This window comes from Meleagris gallopavo, chromosome 1 (assembly GCF_905368555.1).
Source record: "Meleagris gallopavo chromosome 1, MGAL_WU_HG_1.1, whole genome shotgun sequence".
Lineage (NCBI taxonomy): Eukaryota > Metazoa > Chordata > Aves > Galliformes > Phasianidae > Meleagris > Meleagris gallopavo.
In genome coordinates, this window is record NC_139404.1 from 104,840,826 (window position 1) to 104,864,361 (window position 23,536).

The 23,536-nt window shown below is 38.8% G+C and overlaps 1 protein-coding gene across 1 annotated transcript in view; it reads left to right on the forward strand.

Annotated features, from left to right (window-relative positions):
• The first annotated feature begins 1,728 nt into the window (after positions 1 to 1,728).
• Positions 1,729 to 23,536, forward strand: part of DOP1B (DOP1 leucine zipper like protein B) — a 46,808-nt gene continuing 25,000 nt past the window's right edge. The window contains 16 exon segments of the mRNA XM_085242732.1: positions 1,729 to 1,928; positions 3,657 to 3,831; positions 9,582 to 9,763; positions 9,836 to 10,006; positions 12,256 to 12,445; positions 13,260 to 13,358; positions 14,067 to 14,190; positions 14,936 to 15,036; positions 15,587 to 15,701; positions 18,226 to 18,346; positions 18,781 to 18,900; positions 19,475 to 19,580; positions 19,986 to 20,177; positions 20,892 to 21,441; positions 21,444 to 21,569; positions 23,031 to 23,302. Of these exon segments, the coding sequence (XP_085098858.1) occupies positions 3,694 to 3,831; positions 9,582 to 9,763; positions 9,836 to 10,006; positions 12,256 to 12,445; positions 13,260 to 13,358; positions 14,067 to 14,190; positions 14,936 to 15,036; positions 15,587 to 15,701; positions 18,226 to 18,346; positions 18,781 to 18,900; positions 19,475 to 19,580; positions 19,986 to 20,177; positions 20,892 to 21,441; positions 21,444 to 21,569; positions 23,031 to 23,302 (2,607 nt within the window). The 5' untranslated portion in view covers positions 1,729 to 1,928; positions 3,657 to 3,693.

Sequence of the window (23,536 nt, forward strand, 5' to 3'; positions counted from 1 at the left end):
AAAGAAAACCATCAGCTGGAAAACGTTCTGGTCTTGGAGGCCAGTTGTCATAGCCTGCAGATTGCTTCACAAGGTGAGCCGTTCATAGCACGTAGATCTTAATGAATAGTACTTAAGATCACATTTTCCAGCTAGGATTGTTTTCTTGTCCTTGGGCCCTACTCACTATGTTGTCACAGTTATTCTACGTTCTTAAAATCCTACCTTTGCGTCTTCAGAAATGTACCTACACTCTGAGACACCCCATAGCAGTGTCTGTTTTGTTTGATTGGAGTTGTATAGTATTTAGAGGATATACAACAGAAGTGCCTCTGGTTTTATTTCTGTATGTGTTGGTTTAGATTTTTCTATGGAGGTAACATATGGAGAAAACAAGCAACTTGTTAAACTTTCATCAGTATTATTTACTGATGAAAAGAAATAAGGAAGTGGACTGACTTGAAGGCTGGTTGTTTTCAGTGCATGCTCCAATCCATGTTTGCCATCAGACTGAATGCTTCCATGGCCTCTCCCTTCAGTAGACTCTGCCGCAGCTGACTTGCCACCCTGAAGGCTCTTAAGGCCAGGTTGGATGGGGCTCTGGGCAGCCTGAGCCGGTGGGGGGCAGCCCTGCCCATGGCAGCAGGTTGGAGATTGATGATCTTTGAGGTCTCTTCTAACCAAAGCCAATCTATGATTATTACAGATCTGTTGTAAGTTTAAAAGATATCTGAAACGAGGTGGGGTATCTCATGCCCCAACCCAGGTGCAGCACCTTGCACTTGGTCTTGCTGAACCTCATAATGTACCGGTGGGCCCACTCCTCAAACCTGCCCAGGTCCCTCTGGATGGCATCCCTTCCTTCTGCAGTATCAACTTGATGTCACCAGCACCGCAGCACTCAAAGTCACAGAATGGCCCAGGGTGGAAGGACCTCAAGGATCATGAATCTCCAACCTCCCTGTCAAGGCAGGGCTACCAACCTGCTCATTTAATACTAGACCAGCCCACTCAGCTTGGTGTCACCAGCAAACTTGCAGAGGCTGCACTTAGTCCCATGATTTATGCTATTGATAAGGATGTTAAAAACATATATATAGATATAATAGTGTTAAAAATAATTGCAAAATGCTTTCTGCCTTTGTCACGCGCATGTTACATGTTGATCAGCTGTTACTGATGTGCTCCATGTGCACACGCTGACTCTCGCGCTGTCAGCAGATGCTGGCTTCTCAAATGGATGGAATGGGCAGCAGCCACATGGGCTGCGTGGAAACCTCTGAGTAACCTCTGAGTAACTGCTAAGACTATAGAGAGAGATAACGAGCGGTGAAGATCTGCCAGCAGCGCTTTTTGATTCCTGGTCCGGCTTTGGAAAGAGAGTGCAGAACTGAGATAAGAGTCTATTACCGCAGAACCATCAGTAAGTACCTTGCCGGTTTGTTTTCTCACCACAAAACTCACCTACTCACCCCGGGAGGTGGCACCCCGTCGCTGCGGGATGGGGCGAACTGCCGTAAGGGCGGCGGCCGCCCTGTTACCGCCAGGGGGCGCGCGAAGCCCGGCCGCGGCGCTGAGCCGTGCCATCTCCCCGCGGAATTGCGGGGGGCATCGCGGGTGAGCCGCTGTGCCGCCTGCCGTGTGGGTGAAGATGCGAGGGGACGTAGCTGGGCGGGACAGCCAGAGGCTGGATCAGAGCTGGGTTGCGCCTGAATGCTCTCTGCCTCCCTCCCCTTCTACTCCCCCCGTGCTGCATTCAGTGGTATCGCCCAGCTGCCGACCGCAGCGCAGCCCGCCCGGAGCGGGAGGAGCTGCTGCTCGGTGGCAGGTTGGGTCGGTTTTTTCGCTCCTTCCCGTTGCCATAGTGACTGCGGGCCGGGCCGCGACACCGCGACACGTCGCCGCTGTCAGCACAGCCACAGCCCGGTGGATCTGCGGGGCGCTGTCAGGTACCGGCGGTGCGCGGGGGCGGGAGGGAGCGGCGCGGGGCTCCCGCCGCGGTCACCTGCGGGTCGGCGGGCGGTGCGGTGTCTCCCGCCTCTGGGGAGCTTCCTGACAGCACGTAAAGGTCGCTGTCTGGTGCCGTGTGTGGATTTTGGCGTTGTTGCGGGCTCGCTTTCCTCTAATCAGCGCGGATGCTCAGCCCTGCTCACGGCAGGGGGTTGGAACGGTTTCTAATGCAGTCCAGCAGTTCGGTGATTCAGGCACGTGAAGGAGATGAGGGAAGCGGGGCTTTTTGTATCTTTACTGTGGTGGGTTAAAAAATATACCACAAAAACAAGCAAGCAAAAACACACATGGCCTTGCTATTAACTTAGAATCAATCATAGAATCATAGGCCCGTTTGAGTTGGAAGGGGCCCTTAAAGGTCATCTGGTCCAACTCCTCCGCAATACACAGGGACACCTACAGGTAGATCATCATTTATGTATGTATGTTTTTGTCATAGAGATGTATCTAGGCTGAAAAACATCAGGTATTTTGTTAGCAGTGGCTGAGCCCTGCTGAATCCTGCTATTAAAGAACTCAAAAGTGGCTTAAACATGCCTTTGAAATCATTTCTCACTTTTGGATCCATCTGCATTTTTCTGTTTCTGAGTTCCCTACCAGAACCCTCTCTCAGTGTAGTTATTATTTCCTGTTCAAGGATAATACACAGTTCAGGTTTTCTTCTGGTGTTATTTTTCTGTTTGTTTGTTTGTTTTAAGAATATAGAAGACTGCTTTGACTTATTTTTGTGACTTAAAAGCAGGAAACTGAATGCAGACACCTTTCAGAAACGTGATAAAATGTTACTACAGGACTATACTCACTTTCCTGTGTCAGTGAGACAGAAGGGATTGACCTGAGCCTGGCATTCTGAAACCTAAGCATGTGTCTAGGTGCTTATTTTGATATTAGCCCACAGAACTATTGTCATAGCTGATACCGGAGTGCAGATAAAATTTCTTGTATGCACAGTGCACCCAAGCCCATTTCCCGTTGTTCTAAACCAGCTTTGGTTTGGTTGTGTTTTATCTGAACGTACTGCAGAACGTGAGGAAAGCACGTCTGGAAAACTTGTTTTTCTACTCTGCAAAAATATATGAATACATTGTGGTGAAGTAAAGGAAGACTTGGATGCATGGCTTGTCACCTTTGCGCAACACCTTGAGCCTTTTACGTCACCGTTTCCTGCTGGCAATTAAACATGTTGAGGTCTGAGGGATCCTTCTTCTAAGGGCTGGGAATCCCATTAAAGGGCCTCCTCTGAAGAGTCATATTTTGATATGAAATGTTTCACATTCCACTGCTACAGATAAGCCTGCAGAACACTGCATGATGACAAAAACTACTCATATCTCTCTGCTTGTCAGCATTCTGCCTATTTGCAATAAGACTATAGTTTCCTTTCTTACTGTGTGACAGATCCTTGTGCATGGAATTAAAACAAACACAACAACAATAAAAAAAAATATTTCATAAAAAAGGGAACTGTGACTGCCAAGCCACTAAAACAGTTGGTGGAGAATTGGAGTCATGCTTGCAAAGTTATTTTTAACTTCATTTGCAACTTGGTCATTTGACCAGTTCACTGGGATGTCAGTGTTTCTGTGTATCTATTGTTATTTATAACATTTTAGGTTTACCAGAACTTAAATGTCAATTATCTCTTTGAAACTCTGTATATATTTTAGTTTAACAGGAAATTTCACCTTGCTATGAGAACTGAAGATGGACCCAGAGGAGCAGGAGTTACTTGGTGATTACAGATACAGGAATTATTCTTCAGCAATTGAGAAAGCTTTGAGAAACTTCGAATCATCAAGTGAATGGGCAGATCTTATATCTTCCCTTGGCAAACTCAATAAGGTACAGTGTCCCAGGACTGTTTTTTCATTTGTTTGTTATCTTTTTATTTTTATTCACTGTAACTCACAGTGTTTAAAAAGAATTAAAAATCAGTTGAAAAATACTAGTTTATAAAAGAAGGGGTAATAGAAACAGCTGAATTAGTATCTTTTATACAAATATGAGAAATCCTGATAAAACCAGCAAAGGTTTTCTTCAAATGGTGTTTGTTGCCTTTATGTCTAATTAAGATTTTGGTTTTAAACAATCTCACAGTCCTGGTTAAATTCAACCTAGAACAGTCGAGTAAGGCTTTATGTAGGACAAGAAGTTGCAGGTTCTACTATAGCTACCAAGTAAAAAATTATATTTAAAGAACGCATTTACTTGATCACGTCCTCATATTTGGGGAAATAACTGATTTGTTGCTGCTGGTGGTTTGTTTTGTGTGACCATGAAAAATATGAATAAATAAGAAGTCTTATATGGGAAAACACCTAGTAAATGTTTTCTCCTCTTGCCCAAGAAAGAAGGAGAATGTTACTTGTGTCCCATTTGGTCTATTTTGACATAATGCTCTTCCTGAGTGTACATGGGGCGTGAGTAGTTGCATCATCAAGTAAGTAGGAGTGGGAGGAGACAGCTCTTGCAGAATTCATAAGGAAATGTGTTGTTACCAGACAAGTATTGCTAAACCATAATGCTACAGAGGTTTCAAAGGGAAGGAGTATCCAAATGGAAGGTTTTCTAAAGGGCAGCCACCTTTTTTCCTTATCAACAGAAGGAAGCTGCATATTGCTTTGTTAATAGGAGTTGCACGTTTCTGCCTACACTATTTCTCCCTGTATTCTTGCTGAGGACAGTCATAAGGAGAATGAAAGGCCTTCAGAATGCTTCTCTTGAAAGGGAAAATCAGAATTTAAATGAGATTTACATAGCTATGGCAGAACATAGGCTTTGATCTTTTATCTGGATCTAGGTGAATACACTGCAATTGACTAACCTAGCTGAATCTCCTGTGCAGGGTACAGGATTGCCAAAATACATAGCAGCATAGTGGGAAACAAACAGAAAGGCTTTCAGCTGTTAAATCAGTCCATCTGCTGTGGTATTTTGTGGACTTAATCGTATTAGGAGCATAGGAATTGGTAGAACAGTATTCATCCCTAGTGTTCATCTGCTTCTGTTTGTTATCTGAAAAGAGGGATGATAACAGAAAAGTCAGGGGAGTGTGCCACAAAAAGGAAGATTGTGAAATAAGATATCAGTAGCTATTTGCTTAACCCCTGTGATATCTCGTTTTTTCTATAAAACAAAAATATTGTCGGGGAACTCTTTTCATGGTGTGATTCTAACATAAAGAGCCTAATTTATTTTACAGACAGTTTCTGATAATGCAAGAATGAATGAATGAGCAGGGAATGAGTGGGTAGAAGGAAGGAGATCAACATTATCTTAATGACAGAAATGTCTGTAAAAATACGTATTATTTTACACAGCACATGATTATATTCAGGAGTCTGAGTGTCAGTAACAGTGATGCCTATTACTAAGCAAACATGAAAATGCTGAGAAAAGGAGAGAGAGCAAAGAGAAGGAGTCAAGGCGTTTTGGAAGGACTTTTCATGCTTTTGGTGTTGCTTGGGAGATCCTAAGCATGTGCTTCAAAAGGATCTTTGAATTGTGAGTGCTCTTGCTTACATACTTGTAATATTTTCTGAGGCTTTTTCTCCTGTAGGTAGAGTACTCGGTCTTGTAGTACTTGTGCTTCTGAGTCTCCCAGGTTAATACCCACACTCTTATATCCACATAAGTTCAGTGGAATTATCCTTTCAATACAAGGGCTGGAGGAATCAGCGTGGGAGTCCTCCTATTTAAAGATGAGAGAAAAAGGGTGGAGGAAGCTGATACAAATGCCTTTGGCCATGGCTAAAACAAGTGGCATTGGAACTCTTGCTGCTCTTATTGCTGATGAAAAAGAGGCAGTTTTACTACTTCTTGCTAATATTAAATGCCTACCAAGGTTACACTGAATGTTATTTTTCACAATTTCTTTGTTGCTTCTGTGGTTCTCTGTTTCATGGTGACTTGCAGAACCACAGAAGCAGCAGAGAAACTGCCTGACATCAGTCTGAATGATCGGCTAAAGCGGTCAGATTGTAGATCTCAAAAGACAGTTTTGTCACTTAAGGGAGACAAACCTTTTCTAACTTTTGATGTCTTCAGTGTGGACATCTTTACTTTGAATCACTTTTAAGCAGGGAGAGAAATAAGGTTAAAGGTTTTAATTAGTTAGATGTGACTCACCTCTTGCTATTTAAAGTAGATCAGAAGAATCCTGTCCTAAAATTGCTTATGTTCCCTACTGGCTTTGTAGGAAGCCTGGAGTGAGTTACTACCATTTTGCCCATTATTTTTAGATGACCTAGACTTCCAACATTAGGTAAGATTAATCCCCTGCGGTGTTCTGAACAGAACTGCAGGTACCAGGTGTGAGTATGAGTGAAAACAAAAGCTAGCACTGGCAGAGGTTGCTAACTTACACTACATCACATATTCGTTTTTTCATTTTACGGTGTGTTACACATCATGATGATGGATCCTATCTCTAATTACATAAACCAATCATTTAGTAGCTGCAGCGTGGGCTGCTCCGTGCTTCAAGAAGTAGGATTACCATCTTCTCGTTGCTCTGAATGGATACAGCCCTGAACTGTGTTTTAATTATTTTTGGAAATTTGCATACGTTCGCTATCTGGAGAACAGTGTTTTGTGGCTAAGGTTTTCAGATCTTCAGTACAGATTGCTGCATCCAAGATTGTCTGAGTGCCAAAAAGTGATGGTGCTATTGCAGATTTTGCCAGCTTGTTCCAATGCTGTAATAGGATACAACTTTAGACAACTCTGCAAAGTCACTCTGATAGAAGAAATTTTTAGGTTCTCCTCCCCTGCCCCTTTTTTATTTTTAAACCTAGAAATAGGTGGTAGTTCAGCATGTGCAGGCTTGCCTTGTTTCACATTTAAAATGCTTGTAGCAATCTGTTCAGAATTCAAACAAATTAGAAGGAAATGGGACAGAAAGAACAAAAATCATTGCTGCTGCACAGCTGGCCTTTATTTCAGCAGTAACATCTAAATGCAACACTATGTTCTCGAGGGGAGAGAAAGATTCTTCTGAAACACAGATTTTGTCAGCAGAGCCTTTAATAATGCCAGTTAGTTTGTATGAGAACTGTGACTGCCAGGTCTTTATGCCAACTGTTTGCTGAGTTACAAACATAAACACCACTTGCCTTCTGTTGAAGGAAAGCCCTGCCTTCTAATGGCTTTATGGAACTTTACCGCACCCAGTGCTCAAATGCAGTGTGCTTAACTGGGGATGTGTCTCCTCCTTTTGATATATCTTAAGTTCCAGTTTCCTCATTACTGGCTTTGAACTTCATGCTGCTGTTTTTGTGGAAGCTGGAGCTCTGTTATGAATTTCTCTCAAACTTATCTGGAAAATGAATCAGTGGAAAATGGACTTACAGGCTGGCCTTCTCCCTCACTCTTCCCAACCACTGTTGACTTAAATAAGAGTCAGAGGATTTCCTGGTTGAATATACATGCTGCATTTTTTTTCTGGAATTCTATTTATGGGAATATAAATATTTACTTGATTTGCTTGCTTTTCTTAATGTCTAGGCAAATTGATACTGTGGTGCTATAAAGCAGTGTAGGCCTTAACCAGTAACTGTGGAAATAGAAGTATTTCTGCATGTGTGCCTGTGTTTGTTTTGCGTTCTCAGCCACAACACTATAAAGCCATGTGTATACACTATAAAGAGTAGATAGTCTTCTCTTCTGCCCTTTATAGCTCGTGTTCAAAGAAGGCATAAGCATCCTTGTCCATTAGAAGATGTTTTATGTGTATAATGTAACTCTTCTGCTGTCGTAATTGCTCACATGCAGGAAAGCTGGAGAAAAGGAGAAAATGTAGATCAGGGTGGGCTTCAGCTCTTATGTAACTGAAGGCCATCAAATTACACTCACAAGAATTAAAAATGAAAAAGGGGCAGGGGGAATAATGTCAGTTCCCAATCCTGTGAGGACAGTTGTCCACCTGCTGTTTTCTATGTAGTTAATATTAAGGTTTTAGCAGATAGTATATTAAGATGGTATCTGTTTGATCCTAAACTCAGGAAATATTTACCACTAGTGTATTTTTTTTGTAGTCATCTTCTTTTATATTTACAGAGGGTGTGGGCAAATATATACCAACCAATATAAGCAGAATGTTTCAAAGTCCAGCTTTCAGACAGTCTTCAAAGTTGGTACAAGACAACAACATGTTAAAGATATATATTTTTTTTTCCTATCTCAAATATAAAAGCTAATTTGGAAGTATGGCCCATTAGAGCTTCATGTGTGAGATTATGCTGTACTCTTCAATTCTGGCTTTTAATACCAATTGAAATGCAAATCTTATCTTGGGGGATGGGGGGAAGGAAGAAAGGAAATATAATGGCTCCGAATGGCATTTGTACTGTATGCATTTCAGAGTAATGTGACATTATGACATTTCTTTCTATTTACTGTTGTTAGGAACTCACAGCCCTTTTCTTCTGGAGTGCAGCTTTTTACTAGAAACTCTTCACTAAGAGCTAATGTAGGCTTAGGCATGGCAGCAAAAAGGAGAAATAATGCAGTGTAGTAGATTTTTAGCTTCTCGTGCCCACCTACTGTGAAGTCTTACATGATACATTGCACACACCTTTGAAATAGGATGAGTTTTGTGTCTTCTTCTGAATGCTGATGTGAATATTCAGGATTCTCCATTGAAGTGAGTGCTGTGATCATTGATGTACTGTGTTTTTCTTGGAACTGGACAAGCATGAGTTAGTTCCTTTGTCTACTGGGCTTTTTGGTTTTTTTTTCAGGCATACTGGAATAACATAGAGTTTTAAAGGGTTACATGGGGTAAGATCAAGACTTAGCCTTTGGGAGAGTCATGAATCTGCCTCATCCTGAAAACATCCCAAAAGGCAACCTGCAGTAAAACACTTGTTTGTGTTAATAGTCGGTGATTAAAGGCCAAAGTGGCATTTACTTGCAACTCCTTTTTTTTAATTGTTGCTTTCTCAATTTTAGAAACATACTTATTTGTATTTATATACTCATTTGCTTTAATGAAAAAGAGTAATGTTTTCAAGAAAGGCAATGCAGTTTGGTTTTCCTGAGCGTTAGCCTATGGACAATACTTAGTTGTTTCCTATCCTGAAGATCTCTGGCTTATTCATCCATACAATGGCTATAGTTACTAAAGCATACTGAGTATAGCCACGCAGGTTTACAAGTAACTTCACAGATTTTCTATGTGTACTTTGGTGGGAGGATTATTTGTTTATTCCAGCTATAAGAGCAATGTTAATTTATGAGGAAAGATAGTTATTTAATACTTACACCATTCCTGTCCTTAAAAACTGAGGCACTCCACTTCTTGCTTTCCCAATTCCCTTAGAGATAGGATGGGAGTGCTCTCTTTGTCCATTTGATTTTGATTTCCAGTCTCTTTGGAAAGCAAGACCAGACTTTACTAGGCTGTTCATAACTGATTTCATACTAAAACTCAATTGCAGAAGTCTGTTGAAGTGAAACAATCTGCATTTATGAGAGAAAAGTCTTGAATGTGTTATTTAGTTCTGTTTGCTAGTAGGAAACCTTTGAAATAGAGTCATTATAAACCGTATTTTACATTATAGATATTCATTCTGACCTGTTTTCTTCCACAGGCTCTTCAGAGTAACCTGAAGTATTCTCTATTGCCAAGACGTCTGATCATCAGTAAAAGATTATCTCAGTGTTTGCATCCAGCACTTCCTAGTGGAGTACATTTAAAGGCACTAGAAACCTACGAAATAATCTTTAAAATAATTGGGACAAAATGGCTTGCCAAGGACTTGTTCTTGTACAGGTAAACTTCTCTTTAAAAGCTTATGCATTTCGCAGTCTACTTTAATTAATTTTTTTATTTATTTTTTTTCAGCTCTGGTTTGTTTCCTCTGCTGGCAAATGCAGCAATGTCAGTGAGGCCTGTTCTCCTTGGTTTATATGAGAAATACTTTCTTCCTCTCCAAAAGTCCCTCCTGCCTGGTCTTCAAGCCTTTGTAATTGGACTGCTGCCTGGATTGGAAGAAGGGTCAGAAATCTATGACAGGTGAGAATTAATGTAAAAGTAATATACAGTATTTTGCTTTCTTATAGAATTCTGAAGAAATTTCTGATGGCTGGCTGTGGAAAGAGAAAGTTTGTTAAAGGGCTTCTAAGGGCAGAAGTGTGATGACTCCCTGAAAGCTGCGATAAATAGCTTTGAAGTAGAAACAACCTTTCCCCGTCTATTTTCATCTCAGGAGGAGGAAAGGAGAAGAGAAGAAGGAGGGATGAAAATCAATATATTGAAGGAAGAGAATGAAAAAGCATTTTTAAATGCTTTTCCAAATTCCTGAATAATTGACCTGTCTTCCCAAACTGCTGCTCTGTAAGGAAATTCTATTTAAATATGTATTGTGACGGAAGAGAGCATCTGCATTCTCTCTTCTTTCCAATCTCTCTATATCAGATACTTAGCCTCAGTTTCTGAAAGCAGAAGCAAGAGGCAACCCTTTCAACATCTATTGTGGAAGAGCTGTCTCACTCATTCCCTGGTGCCTCAGACAGTAATGGCAGTGATGTTTGGTACGATAAAGTCAGGATGAGGGAGTGTGCTAAGAAGAGCAGCTCAGCACCCACTTGTGTAATGGTTTTACTTCAGTTTGTAAGAGCTCAGCTACCGTAGGTTTCAATCAAATGTTTCTTTGCTTAAACCTTTATAGTGTATTTCCATCTGTATTTACAGTCTGGATACGTTGGCTGTTCTCACTGTTCTTTTTTGAATGCCAAGTTATATATAATATGGTTGATAAAATAGTTGTAGATCTAATGTCTCAACAACAAGTGTTAGATTGAAAATTCTTATCAGTCACTGAAGCATGTAAGAATAGGTCACATGTATTTGCAACTTGGTAGTATTCAGTTGACAATTGCAGAGCATCTTATCTGTAGACACGTGTGTACCTCATACAGTCTGCTATAGAAGGATGGATTTCATTACATGTTTTTTCCAGACAGGTTTACAAGACACAGTGATGTGTAGCTTTCCTCTTTCCAACAGCACTAGTTGTTAGGAATTTGGGAAGTAAGGGAATCCTTTGAAACTAAGGATTCTTTGAAATTCTATTCATCTCAAGACTTAATGAGATTCAGCTTATTTTGAAACTGCCTATAGCTAGTGCCTATCTAGTGAGTTACTGGCAACTGCAGATTAGTTCCAAGATCCAGATTCTGTTTGTATTCCTTTTTTTCCCTGTTCTTGATGGCGTTGTTTTCACCTTGCACAGACAGAAGTTGGCCGTATATTTCACTGTGTGGAAGATTTATGCTGAAATTTAATGTCATTTTACAAAACACACAAATCACATACAAATATCTTTCTTTAGTTTCCTTGTGGTAATGATTCTGGTACAAGAAAGATAAGCTAGATTTCTTGTTGGAAGCTGTGCTAGATTAATTTTAAACTCAGCTTTGTGAGAGACATAGATACTGTATCCTTCTAATGCTTACACACATACAGACAGAAAAGAAAATGTCTTGAAGGGTACTTTCTGAGGAAATGGATAAAGAACATTGGGTTTGGTGTCTTTTTTTTCCCTCTCTTCTGTACTGGACTTCTCTCTTTTCACTCACTTCTGCATTCCTAATGTGAGGTTTCTGTATCACAGTACTGACAGAGTTGCCGAAGCAGAGAATGTGCCTGAAGTCATAGGATCTCCAGTGTGATTGCCATTTAACAAATTTCAGTGTTCCAGTTCTATGTGCAGTAACTGTGTTCTTTTCTCTCATGTTTTGCTTGTTCAAGACTTAAAAATTGAGCCCATCAATTTTTAAGTATGAATGTATGGGATATCTTCCAATACCCAGACTGACAAAATCAGCTTTCACAGCCTGCCATCAGCTTAAAGTATTTCCAGCTCAGCATCAGGCACATCTCATTGTCAATATTTTGCAATTAGAGCTACTGCAGGTTTGGTCAGAGCTTAGTGTCAGCAGATAATTACAGGAGAAGTTTCCATAGCATGCAGAGAAACTGTTTCAAATGAATGTGCACAGTGACAAAGAACTGAAGGTTGTTTGTTTGTTTATTCTGTTGTTTTGTCATTGTTTATTCTGGTTTTGTTGCTTGATTGCTTTTCTTTTGTTTGTGCAATCACATGCTGGCCATCTTTCTGGAAAGGGACAATGCTGATAATACAAAAATGGAGAAAATAAATAAATTGTGACCTACAATACTAACTGTGTGTAATTGCTTTTTTACGGTGTAGAACTATAGGAACAGAAATCTTTTCTCACGTCAAATATTTTTTCTTACAGAACAGATGCTTTGCTTGTGAAGCTCTCCTTGTTAATGGGCAAAGAAGTTTTCTATGGAGCACTCTGGGGCAGTGTTCTGGTCAGCCCATCCATTAGGCTGCCTGCTTCTCTTTTTGTTGTCAGTCATATCAACAGAGAGCTGTCTGGAAAACAGCAGAAGTACATGCTTGGCGCCGATTATAAGCTTACAGTAAGTTCATTATGCTTCTTGTGGAACAATCTTACCTACCATAACGGCAGCATCTAGCAAGTTGTATCTTCTCTGTATTGGATTAGAACATCATGCTCTTAAGAGTGAGAAAAAGAAAGGCTGAAAGGTCTGTACTTCAGAATTGCATTATTAGGCAATTACTTCATGGGAACATCTTAACTGAAATGTGCCAGAGAATCTCCCATACATACTTTGTTCAGTTTGCAGAATGCAAATCTTCTGAATTTTCTGCACTTTTTTTTTCAGTATTGTATACAACCTTAGGAGACTGACTCAAGTGATAAACATGAAACCTTGTCTCTGCTTGTTCTGAATTACACCTTATATACTATGAACACCTTACGTACCATTTTTAATGTAGATTTCTCAAATGTTTACAATCCTAGAAGACAGTTCTGAAATTTAATGCCTTTTTATTTTTTTCAGTAAAATAGAAAACGTCAGTAGGTAGTAATTGATGTTGAAGTGATGGAATTACTGTAAAGTCAGCTTAAGTACTTAACATCGGCATTTTGTTTGACTTCACTTTCTGTCTGATAGTTAGTGGTACCACGTTGTGACATTCTGTATTGTTACAAAACCAGGTATTTTGTAAGTTTTAACAATATTTTAACAGTACTCTGCAAAACTTTTGGCTTGGCTTTTTTTTGGAGGGGAAGTAAATGGGTGGATAATTATCCTCTCACGTAAAATAATATTTTAATCAAGTTTGGTTTTTCTCTTTTTCCTCATGATTGTATTTTAGGTATCATCATGAAGTAAAAGACCATTATGTTTTCTTGTTGTTTTGCAGATCAAGTCTTTGTGTGTATCAGTACTGGATTCAAATGTCCTTGTGCAAAGAAACACTCTCGAAGTGATTCTTTTCTTCTTTCCATTTGATACAGCTTTGGTAAGAGGACTACTTTAGTATTGTCATATATGCACTTTGTGCAGGGAGGTAGTTACTTGAAACCAGTCCAGCTGCCACCTCTTATCACTAAATGTCTGACCTTTGTACCTTCAAAACCAATAAACAGATTTTGCAGTTTCTTACTCCTCCATCTATGTGTTCATACTCCATACAGCTAACTCAGTTCTACATCATCAAAATGCTTCAAATGAAGCTGTGCTTTGATTCGAGTATTGTGTATCTGGAATGTGTTTGAAGTGTTCAGGCCTGGGAAGCTGCACAGAGAAAAATATAGAGCATTTGGAATTGTCTATGCTAAACTAAGATAACTTCTGTGAATAACTAGAGAAACAAATAATACTTGAAACATTAGCTGTCCCCATCATTTCCCAGCTTGCCTTGTTGTGTAGTAGTTTGAAGGTACCAAATAACCTTAAGTCTTAAAATGTAACACAATTAAGTCTTCAGTATTATTAGCTTAACTGTGGCTCTGTACTATAAATAGGAAAATAATCACACAACTGTGTCAGGTTCCCTTTCCTGAAATTTTTAGTGAACGAAATATTTTGTCATTGATGGTTTACTATTCCTCTTTTATCCCTCTCCCAGAACACTAATATTACCAGTTTTAAAACAAATACAAAACCCCATTACCAGTTTAACTTGTTTCAGTGTTCGTAAACAACTGCGCTGTCTTTTTTGTCCTAGGACTACAATGAAAATGCTATTCTACTGTGCAGGACTGATCTAGTCTATGTTCTGTCAGCAGCTACGCAAACACTGTTGAGGAGAGACATGTCACTCAATAGAAGATTATATGCATGGTTGCTAGGTATGATGCAATATACAGCGATATTCAATATTCCAAGGACCTAAGAGAAAACTGTTTCAGTGCTTAAAAATATAATACGCTTTTTCAGCTGTTAATGAATGATGATTCAAGAAAATGTTGTTCTGCTTGCATTTACAAAGTACCCGTTTGTCAAATGAATGCTTGATTTTTATTAAACAGGTTTTCTCTTCAGAGGTTGAATTCATTTCACTGTCCTGAATCACTGTGGATCTGATGAGTTATTTATGGTTCCCTTCACAATTCACTCCAGAATCACCTGAAAGGAACAGAGTGCCATTTTAACCTTGCTCTTTTGGAAGTAATAGCCTATTAAAGATTCCTGTGTAGGCTCAATAGTCAATGAAGGAGCTATAAATGAGCTGTGGCTTCTCCCAGTCTGCCTCTTTTTAAGTGCCAGAGGAGACTGAAAGTGATAGGACAAGAGTTGCAGCTGTGTAATTGCATGAAGCCTACCTTTGATGACCCCGTATCTAACCTGACCTTGGTTTTGATGTATATTTGAAGTTCAGTATAGTATACCTGGATGTCTCAAATTGTGTTGCAGGAGCTGTCCTTGGGCACCTTCTGAGTTAGTTTCAAGTAAAGTGTTAAAATTATGAAGATAAAAAATGCAGTGTAGTTTCAATACTTTTATAAACAAGGTGTGTGTAGTTCTCTGTAGTGTAGGTAGTGCTCCGTAATGTAGTGTCTCTCTATACTTGTTATGCTTCTATTTGTCTTGTAGGCTCTGATATTAAAGGGGGTACTTTTGCTCCAGAGACAACAACTTCTGAAGACCATGCTATTTATTTTTTTGGAAAATACTCTAGAGATCTTTTAGTTGAGGTTGGTATTCATTCTATACAGATATTTGTATGATCCTTTTAAATTTTAGCACAAACTGTGTCTGTGGTTCACTGCATCTCTTCATATGTCCTTCAGAGCTTTCTATCCCTAACTATAGCATCCCCTTGGTGTTATTATATTCTTCAATCTGAATGCCTTCTGTGCTGTATTTGTCCCAGCATTATACGTGCTTACAAATACAAATGGAATCTAATTGAAATTATTAAAAATGCCTCCCTGAATAAGATCAGCTCTTGAGTGTGCATGATAAGATGTTGTCATTGATTTGTCTACCTTATGTGGAAAATTGGAGTTCAGTTGTAGATGATGCTACACAAAATAAAACTTAGAAATCATAGAATCATAGAATGGTTTGGGTTGGAATGAACTTTTAAGATCATCTAGTTCCAATCCCCTGCTGTAGGTAGGGACACCTTCCTCTAGATCAGGTTGCTCAAAGCCCCATCCAGCCTGGCCGTGGAAGACCAACTGTTAATAAAATGGAAATCTCTCTTCTAGGTATAACATTTTGATTCTTTCCTTTTACTAGAGTTTGGCTGAAATTTTACATCAGAAATTCTCTGAGTCTGATGCAGAGGAACAGCACCAAGCTTATCTGAAACCTTTCCGCATCCTTATCAGTCTCCTTGATAAACCTGAAATAGGTAATGTTACTTGTCACTTCTGTTGTGACTGTTAAAACTGTTATGACTTCTTGTTTATCAGCTTTGGAAGTAGGACTGAGGACAGCACCCTGCAGAGCTCTTCTGAATTCTGATCGTATGTGTTTTGTGCATTGCTGTGCATGGGGACTGTTTTACTCGCTTTAGAACTGGTTAAGAACTGTGCTTTAAAGCAAGCACCGTCCAGGTTATTTCTGGCCTTTTGCAGAGCACTGCACTGGATGCAGTGCACTCCAGCCTGTAATTATCACAAGGAGAACCCTCCACTGTGCTCAGAACTGCAGTCAGAGTCCAGTTCAAAAGAACCACTACTATTCTAGCTTTAGTATTCTGCTCTATTCACTCCTTGGAGCTTAATCTCTCAGGTTTAATGCCAGACATCTCTACTTTCTGGCTTGTAAGGAGGTTTCTATCTGAAAAACTGCCAGTACTACTTTTTCCTGCATTTGTTTTTATTGTTTGGCTGCTCTCAGGTCTTTCTGTAGGCCCGCATCACTCTGACTGCACTGTTTTTCCCAACAGTTTAGTCCCCCAGGCAGCTTGTTTACAGTGCTACTGCTGTCGGAATGGGCAGTACCATTTACCTGCAGCTGCTCCAGCTGCAAATAACCTCCTCTCAGCGTAGGAGATGGAGGTGCCTCTGTGAGTGGCACTGTGTGCTTGCACTGGCCTGCTACTGCTGTGTGAGCTATAGTCCGAGGCTCTGTGACTGGGCTGTGAAGAATTTCCTCCACTTCCTTGGTCACATGTCTATGCTGTTGTCTGTGTGAATTTCCCAGCTCTGCAAGGGTGAGACCCTGCCAGCCTGCCCTTCAAAGGTCAAGTTTTTTTTCTGTGTCAAAAATAAATAGATAAATAAATAAAATTTAAGGGGCTTGACAGAATTTAGATTTTCGGAGTATTCTTATAAGAACCACATGCAGATAAATCTTTGAAACTCTATTGTGTGAATCTGATGGATATGTGAGGTTAACAGGTAGTTTTTAGAAGGCAGTGTAGTCTTAATGATTGACTGTATTCCTCAGCATTCTATGTGTTACTCTGGAGAAAGATGTTAGTGTTGACTAAGCCTGTAGTCTTTATCACAAATAAAACTCATATACTGAGACTAAACTCTTTATTTGTAGGCTTCTGTGTATTAAATTATCCTTTTTCATGGGTCTGGAAAGTCCTCTAAAGCACATCTCCTATTAAAGTATTACCAAAACATTGCCAGGACAAAAGAGAATTCTGTATTACTTCCCTATTAACTGAATGCCACCTTAATAGAGGCCGTTGTTAATCTATTTATCAAATGGTGCTTACATCTCCTTCAGCTGTTAATTTTAATTTTTTTTTTAAGAATACCTGAAAAACAATTGTGATTAAAGAATATTATATAAAACATTTTTATTTCCTGAAAACTATGTTGAAGGAAGAACAGGTGACTGAGGTTGTTGGATTAGTCACATATTTTATAATCTAATTTAGAAAGTGAATGACTGAGAGTGGATGGCCTACTGTATGTTTTATTTTGTTGATGGTCATTGTTAATCTGAACCACAAAAAAAAGATTATTTAGCTGAGCTGCATTATATGGTTTACTCTTTCTGTTTCAATCAGCACACAAATTATAACTTCTTGAGCCTTAAACTTGTATAACTTTCACTTCCTTTTCAAATGACATTAAAAAAAAAAAAAGAGGCAAATTAAAACAGCAAGAATCTTTGACCTTTTCTGCTATTTAGTGATGTAACTTTGTTTCTTCCCATAGAAACACTCATTGGAATGCTTTATATACTCTTTTTTAATAGTTCCATATTTGGGATACCATACATATAAATTGTTCATCTTTGTGTGTAATTTTACATAAAATGAAGGTGTGCTGACCCATGACAATTGGGTGCTGATGACAGCACACACCTGACTTCTGGGTTCTTCTTAAAACTGTGCATAAAAAAGCATGTTATGGTTCTTTTTGTGCAATTGAGCTTTCTCTATTACAGTTATTTTCCCAGATTTTGTTCCTCAAAATTTAATCATGGCTACTATGCTGAATGAGAATTGGGAAATTTGCTTGTTTTCCTCACAGTTACAGATATGGTGATTATTTCTTGCATGTGAACTGCAGGTTTGTGATATGCTTATAGCCACTTACAATGACTGCAGTAGATGTGCCTTACTGAAGTGTCTTACATGTAATGTAGAATCAGTGCTGTGGCTTTTCAAGTAGCACTTTAAAAGTTCCTAAAAATGAAACACAGGGAGTATTCGACTAAAATAAAAAATAATAATAATAAAAAAATCCCTGTAAGTAGTTAATTTCATTTTAACTGAGATGTTTCCCAAAATCTGATGTTTTAAAAAGCCACATAATCATTTTCTTCATACTTCAAAACTCAACATGTTGTTGTTGTTTTATTTAAATCTAGTTACCCCTAATTCAAATTTATACAAGCTTGTAACTGAACTACCTAGCAATGACTTTGATACAATTGCAGGATTTATTTTTTTTCTTAAATTGTAGGGCCACAGGTTGTTGGGGACCTCTTCCTTGAAGTTATTAGAGCCTTTTATTCCTACTGCAAGGATGCACTTGGTTCTGATCTCAAACTTAGCTACAACCAAAGTGGCAACGTACTTGCAAGGTACAACTTTCAATTATAAACTGAAACTGTCTCGTATATATATTAAGCCAAGTTAATAAAAACTAACCTAACTAAGCAAATTTTTGTTTCAAAAGCTAAGTATCCTTCTATATAAAATGCCAGATTTCTTGTGACTTCCCTAACATTTTCCACACACACGCTTGATTTCTGTGATTAGAAGAGAAGAAATTGAAGAACGCTGCTTATTGTTGGCGGTGATTAAGTTCAGTAAGGTTTGATTTCTTTCACCTTGGAAGATACTCAAAGTTTAGCTGTTCTAGAATCTCTTAGTCCTTGGATTAAAGCAATCAATATCTCAGAGAGAAAATAAGTTTTTAGACTACGTCAGATAATGCTGTAACATACGTGCTCTTAAAATCTTTGCTGATATCTCTTTTTCTCTCTTTTCTTTTTTTCTTTTTCCTTCCATGCAGTGCAATCAAAGAGAACAAAAATGCTTCAGAAATTGTCAAAACAGTCAATGTGTTGATTACCTCCTTAAGCACAGACTTTCTTTGGGATTACATGACTAAATGTTTTGAAGATTGTTTCAGGTATTTATGTTATTGAAAAATAGAGCTCCCTCCCTCCCCAAAAATGATTCATAACAGCTATCTATGTAAGATCATAAAATTTATCAAAACATTTACATTCTGGTAGGGCCTCAGTACAAGTTAGATTCAGATAGCTATATGTGTTGCTTCTTGAAATAATTAAAGAATGCAAACAAATAATTGCATGCAAAAAAAATAAAATAAATTAAAAAAGAAATTACGTTTAATAGCAGCTAGGACTGGGAAGGACTCAAAAGGAGAGGTGGATAGAGAAAATGCTTTTGTCTTTTTTTGAAGGACAAGTGTATCCTTTTTTTTCTTTTTAAATGTAAGACAGAAAGTTACACTTAGTAAGAGAGTCTATAGAGATTTGATCTGAAAATTAGAAACTCTTGAGCATCTTGCATACGTGCAGCAGTTTAGGTGGTTTTTGACAGAATGCTTTCTGCTGCTGTATTAGAAATCTCTTTTTACTTTACTTTAGAAGGTCTAACTGTTCTGCTGAAAGTATTCCATTTTAACAAGAATTTTGACAGGAAAAAAGTTTTTAAAATGGTGTTTATTTCCATGCTAGAAAGAAATCTACACAGACAAGAGATCTTCGTGAAAATGTTAGCATGCCTCCTACTGTTTCAGAGCTCTGCACATTATTGGTGTTTCTTCTTGACGTGATTCCTTTGGTAAGGCAACTTGCAGTTAACTATTTTGATGTCTTTAGATGCCTAAGAACAAATAATTAGTAGATTATGTATAAAAGAAGCAAGCAAGCATGCATTTGTGCATCTATGACACATTTGGCAAAGTATAGTTTCACGTGCTATATGGTTATCCTTGCTGTTGCCTAGCAAAATAACTGTCATTTCAAATTATGGTAATTCAGTGAAAGTAACTGGCAGACTGTCAGTAACTCTTTTAGGGTATGATCTGTTTTTTATCATACAGAATGAAGGAAGAAGAATAGCTCTGAAGCAAGTTTGTACAGATCACATATTCATGAACTGATGTTATCAACAATTAACCAGTGTTACTACACAGTTAAATAATAATGTCTGATAGCTCTTTTAAACAATGCTTATTTATTTTAGGAACTCTACTCTGAAGTGCAGACTCAGTATCTTCCCCAGATGCTCAGTTATATGGTACAGTCTCTCCTGGAAAATGTGGAGGTATTAAGTTTGCCAGAACTCACTCATGCCTTAAAGACATGTTTTAAGGTGCTTAGCAAAGTGCAAATGCCTCCTTCCTATCTAGACATTGAGACAGGAAGTAGAAATGGGGTAAGTATTTCACAAGTACTTATCGATATGTAAAATTGATTGTGACAAGTCTTGTTTTTAAATACTAGTTCTTTAATCTTAAATGTAGATGATGAACAGAAGCAATACAGATTTTTCAAAACTTATTTTGTCCCCTTCCAGATTATTCAGTGTCCTGTAATTATTGTTCCATTTCTGACTTGTTTCAGTTATTTGTGAGAGTGAAGTAGTCTTGTCTGAAACAGAGGCTATGATCCTGTGTATTAAGAAAAATGTGCTTTTAATAGCATTGAAAAGGCAGACAGCATCATGCACTTCTTAAAGATGAGTTGACAAATCAAGCTCAGTATTACAGCTGGTTTAGGTCTATAAGGCTTTTTGTTAATATTTTAGCTTAATACAATGTGGAATTACTTGGGTGCAGGAGACTGTTATGGCAAATAAGGAACGGGTGGTATGAAGCGGTCACACAAGCACAGCCTGAATGTTTTTCAGTAGAACAAATAAATGTATTTGACTGAAAATAATCCAGCATAAATAATACTGTTCCAGTTGTAAAGTGGATTTAAGGAAATATTTCCATTTGCTAAGCATCTGTAGACAGGGATCTGTTGATATTTGAGTGAAAGTGTGGGGACTACACAAATATTTGTTATGTTTTAAATTCAGTTGAATCAAATTAATTCTCAGTGACTAAATACTGTCACATTGATTATGTTAATGTTTCTGTTCTAGAGCCCAGTGAAAAAGGAAAATGTGGATGTAACCTTGGAGACTAAGTCAGAGCTGCAGGAGGAGGATGAGACTCCATTCGCTCCCCTGAAGTCAGAAGACAGTGGCATTGGTCTGAGTGCTTCCTCCCCAGAGCTCTCTCAGCACTTAGGAGTGCCAACTGTGACACTGGAGAGAGATGATGTCTGGAAAAAAGGGGGGAGCATTCAGAAGACTTTGCATTGCATCCAAGAGCTGGTTGCCAAGTTTTCCAGTAAATACATTTTTGGGGTGCAATTTCAAGAAGCAAATAATGAAAGCATCTCAGCAATTAATCTGAGTGGAAAAGAGAAAAAGGAGAATGGCTACAGATTATCTGAGAGTGCCAGCAAGAAAAAGATTCCAAAGCAAATCACTGTACCTCAGTTTAAACAAATGCTTTCAGAATTGTTCTCAGTTCGAGGGTCACCATTCAAGAACAAGAGTTCTAACCTTCTTTCTTCTGATTGCAAGTCTGATAAAAAAGAAAAGGAGGAAGACTGGGACTTGGAACAAGTGATGCTTGTCTTGGGACCTTTAGAGCTGACTGCAAGGAAGCTTTTGCTGCAGCTTGTCACCTTCTGTTGGATTGTACCACATTCCCCGTCTATCTTTCGGAGGAGGAAATGGAACAGTTATATATCTCTTTGTTTCAGTTTCCTGGTAAGAGAAGATTCCTTTCATGGACAACTTGTGCATTTGGGAATACAAATTACAGTGTGAGCTCAGTTACTTGCAAGAGATGCAATCAGTAGGTAATGCCTTTTGACTGAGCTGAAGGCAAGTTGCCTATGAATTCAAGATTTACCACGTCAGCTATATTTTATGTCTTGGGAATATGGGACAATTCTTCTCAAGCATTTTTACTGAATTTTTTGAAGACTTTCACTACAAAACTTGTAGATGACGGGATGAGAACATCTTCTGGCCTGGGGCATTTTTTGGCAGGTTTCAGAAGTTTCAACATCCATAAAAAAGAAGCATTAGAGGTTGATGGACTAAATGGAAAATCGGAGCCCATAATAGAAGCAAAATATCCATTTTCCTAACCTTAAAGTTCAAAGGAATTTGATTAAAGCTAACATATATAAAAAAAATCATGTATGATTGGAGGGCCTGTCTGTGCTAGGAATTTTCATTAGGTTTAGCAGCAGTTACTGGCTTGAAGGCTTGTTGACAAGACTGTTTTGTGGTGAACGGAGAGGTGGGAAAGTGAAATTTGTCTTTCACTTCAATACAGATTTCTCGTGCCTTCCTTAACACAACAGTGATATGCTTATCATTTACATTTACATCATTGGGTGAGCTCTCCTTGCTGTAGATGCTTGCATATTTGCAGTGCCTTCCACTTGATTAAGCAATTTTGCTGTACTGAGCGTACTTAGAAGGCTTCCTTACATACTTGTATTTCTTTGGAATATTGTCCTAGGATTATGTAAGATTATTTTTGATATAATTTTCATCTGCACAGCTTGGAGAAACAGTAAGGTTTAAAGGCAAAAGGGTAGAGACCCTCTAATAATGAAGGTGTAGGCTGAATGCAGTACAGAAGTTGTCTGATGTGGAGAAGGAAGAGTATTCATTTTATTCTGGTGGTAAAGTAGTGAAAACATTTGTCTTTGAAGCTGGAGACGTGAATTCATACTTCAGACTGTATCCAGTCAAGTCCTAATAAAACGTTATCTGATTATTCATGCAGCAGAGCTAAAAGTGGCTTGACATGCTGTTAGTTTATCAGTTCTTTGTGTGCTTTATGGTTACTGAAATGATATGCCTCAATGCTGTTCCAGGGAGCCACTTTAGATCAGCAGACCTCTGTTATTATCTCTGACAGTGACAGCTGAAAAATGGCAGCTGTAAAAACTAGTTGTGCCTAAACAATCCAGAAAGCAGGAGTGCACTTGCTGTTGGGTCACTGAGCACCTTTTTGCTAGGAGAAGTAGGGAAAACATACACTATGTTTTGAAGAGAGCTCTTCTGAAGCAAGGGATGTTATGATAGCATCACAGCTGAATCTGGGTAGTCATTTTTGTCTCTTGATCCTGTGAGCTAGATTGAAGAATAGTCGGAGGTAAGACTATAACCTTTGAGTAACCTAAACTTTTTTCTCACCTGTCTTTTGAGGAGGTTGTGATGCCAGCTTCCCTCTGTGGCTGAAGTCCTTAATGACAATATGCTGCTGTGTGAATGACTGCTATGTTCAGAATGTGTCCATCTTCACACTGCTGGAAGTGATCAACCATTCCCAGTCACTGGCGCTTGTGATAGAAGACCGAATGAAGCGATACAAAGTCTCTGGCCACAACCCCTTCCTCGGGAAGCTGCAGATGGTCACGCTTCCTCCCATTGCTCCTGGAGTTCTAAAGATCATCTCAGAGAAAACAGATTTCTACCAGGTGTTGACACTCTCTTTCTTTATTACTGCCCAGCTGTAAATCCAAGGTGGGGTGGGAAAGGAAGTAGTACCGGTATGAATGTTTGGAGTAATATGTTTACTTCTGGTTTTGGTTTGGTTTTGTTTTCTTTTTTTTTTTTGACCTTCACAAGCATTTGAAAGGAGTTGAACATCTTATTGTGAAGTATACAAGTAAGAATACGAAAGTGACAGGCTATTTTTAAATTGCTGGTTG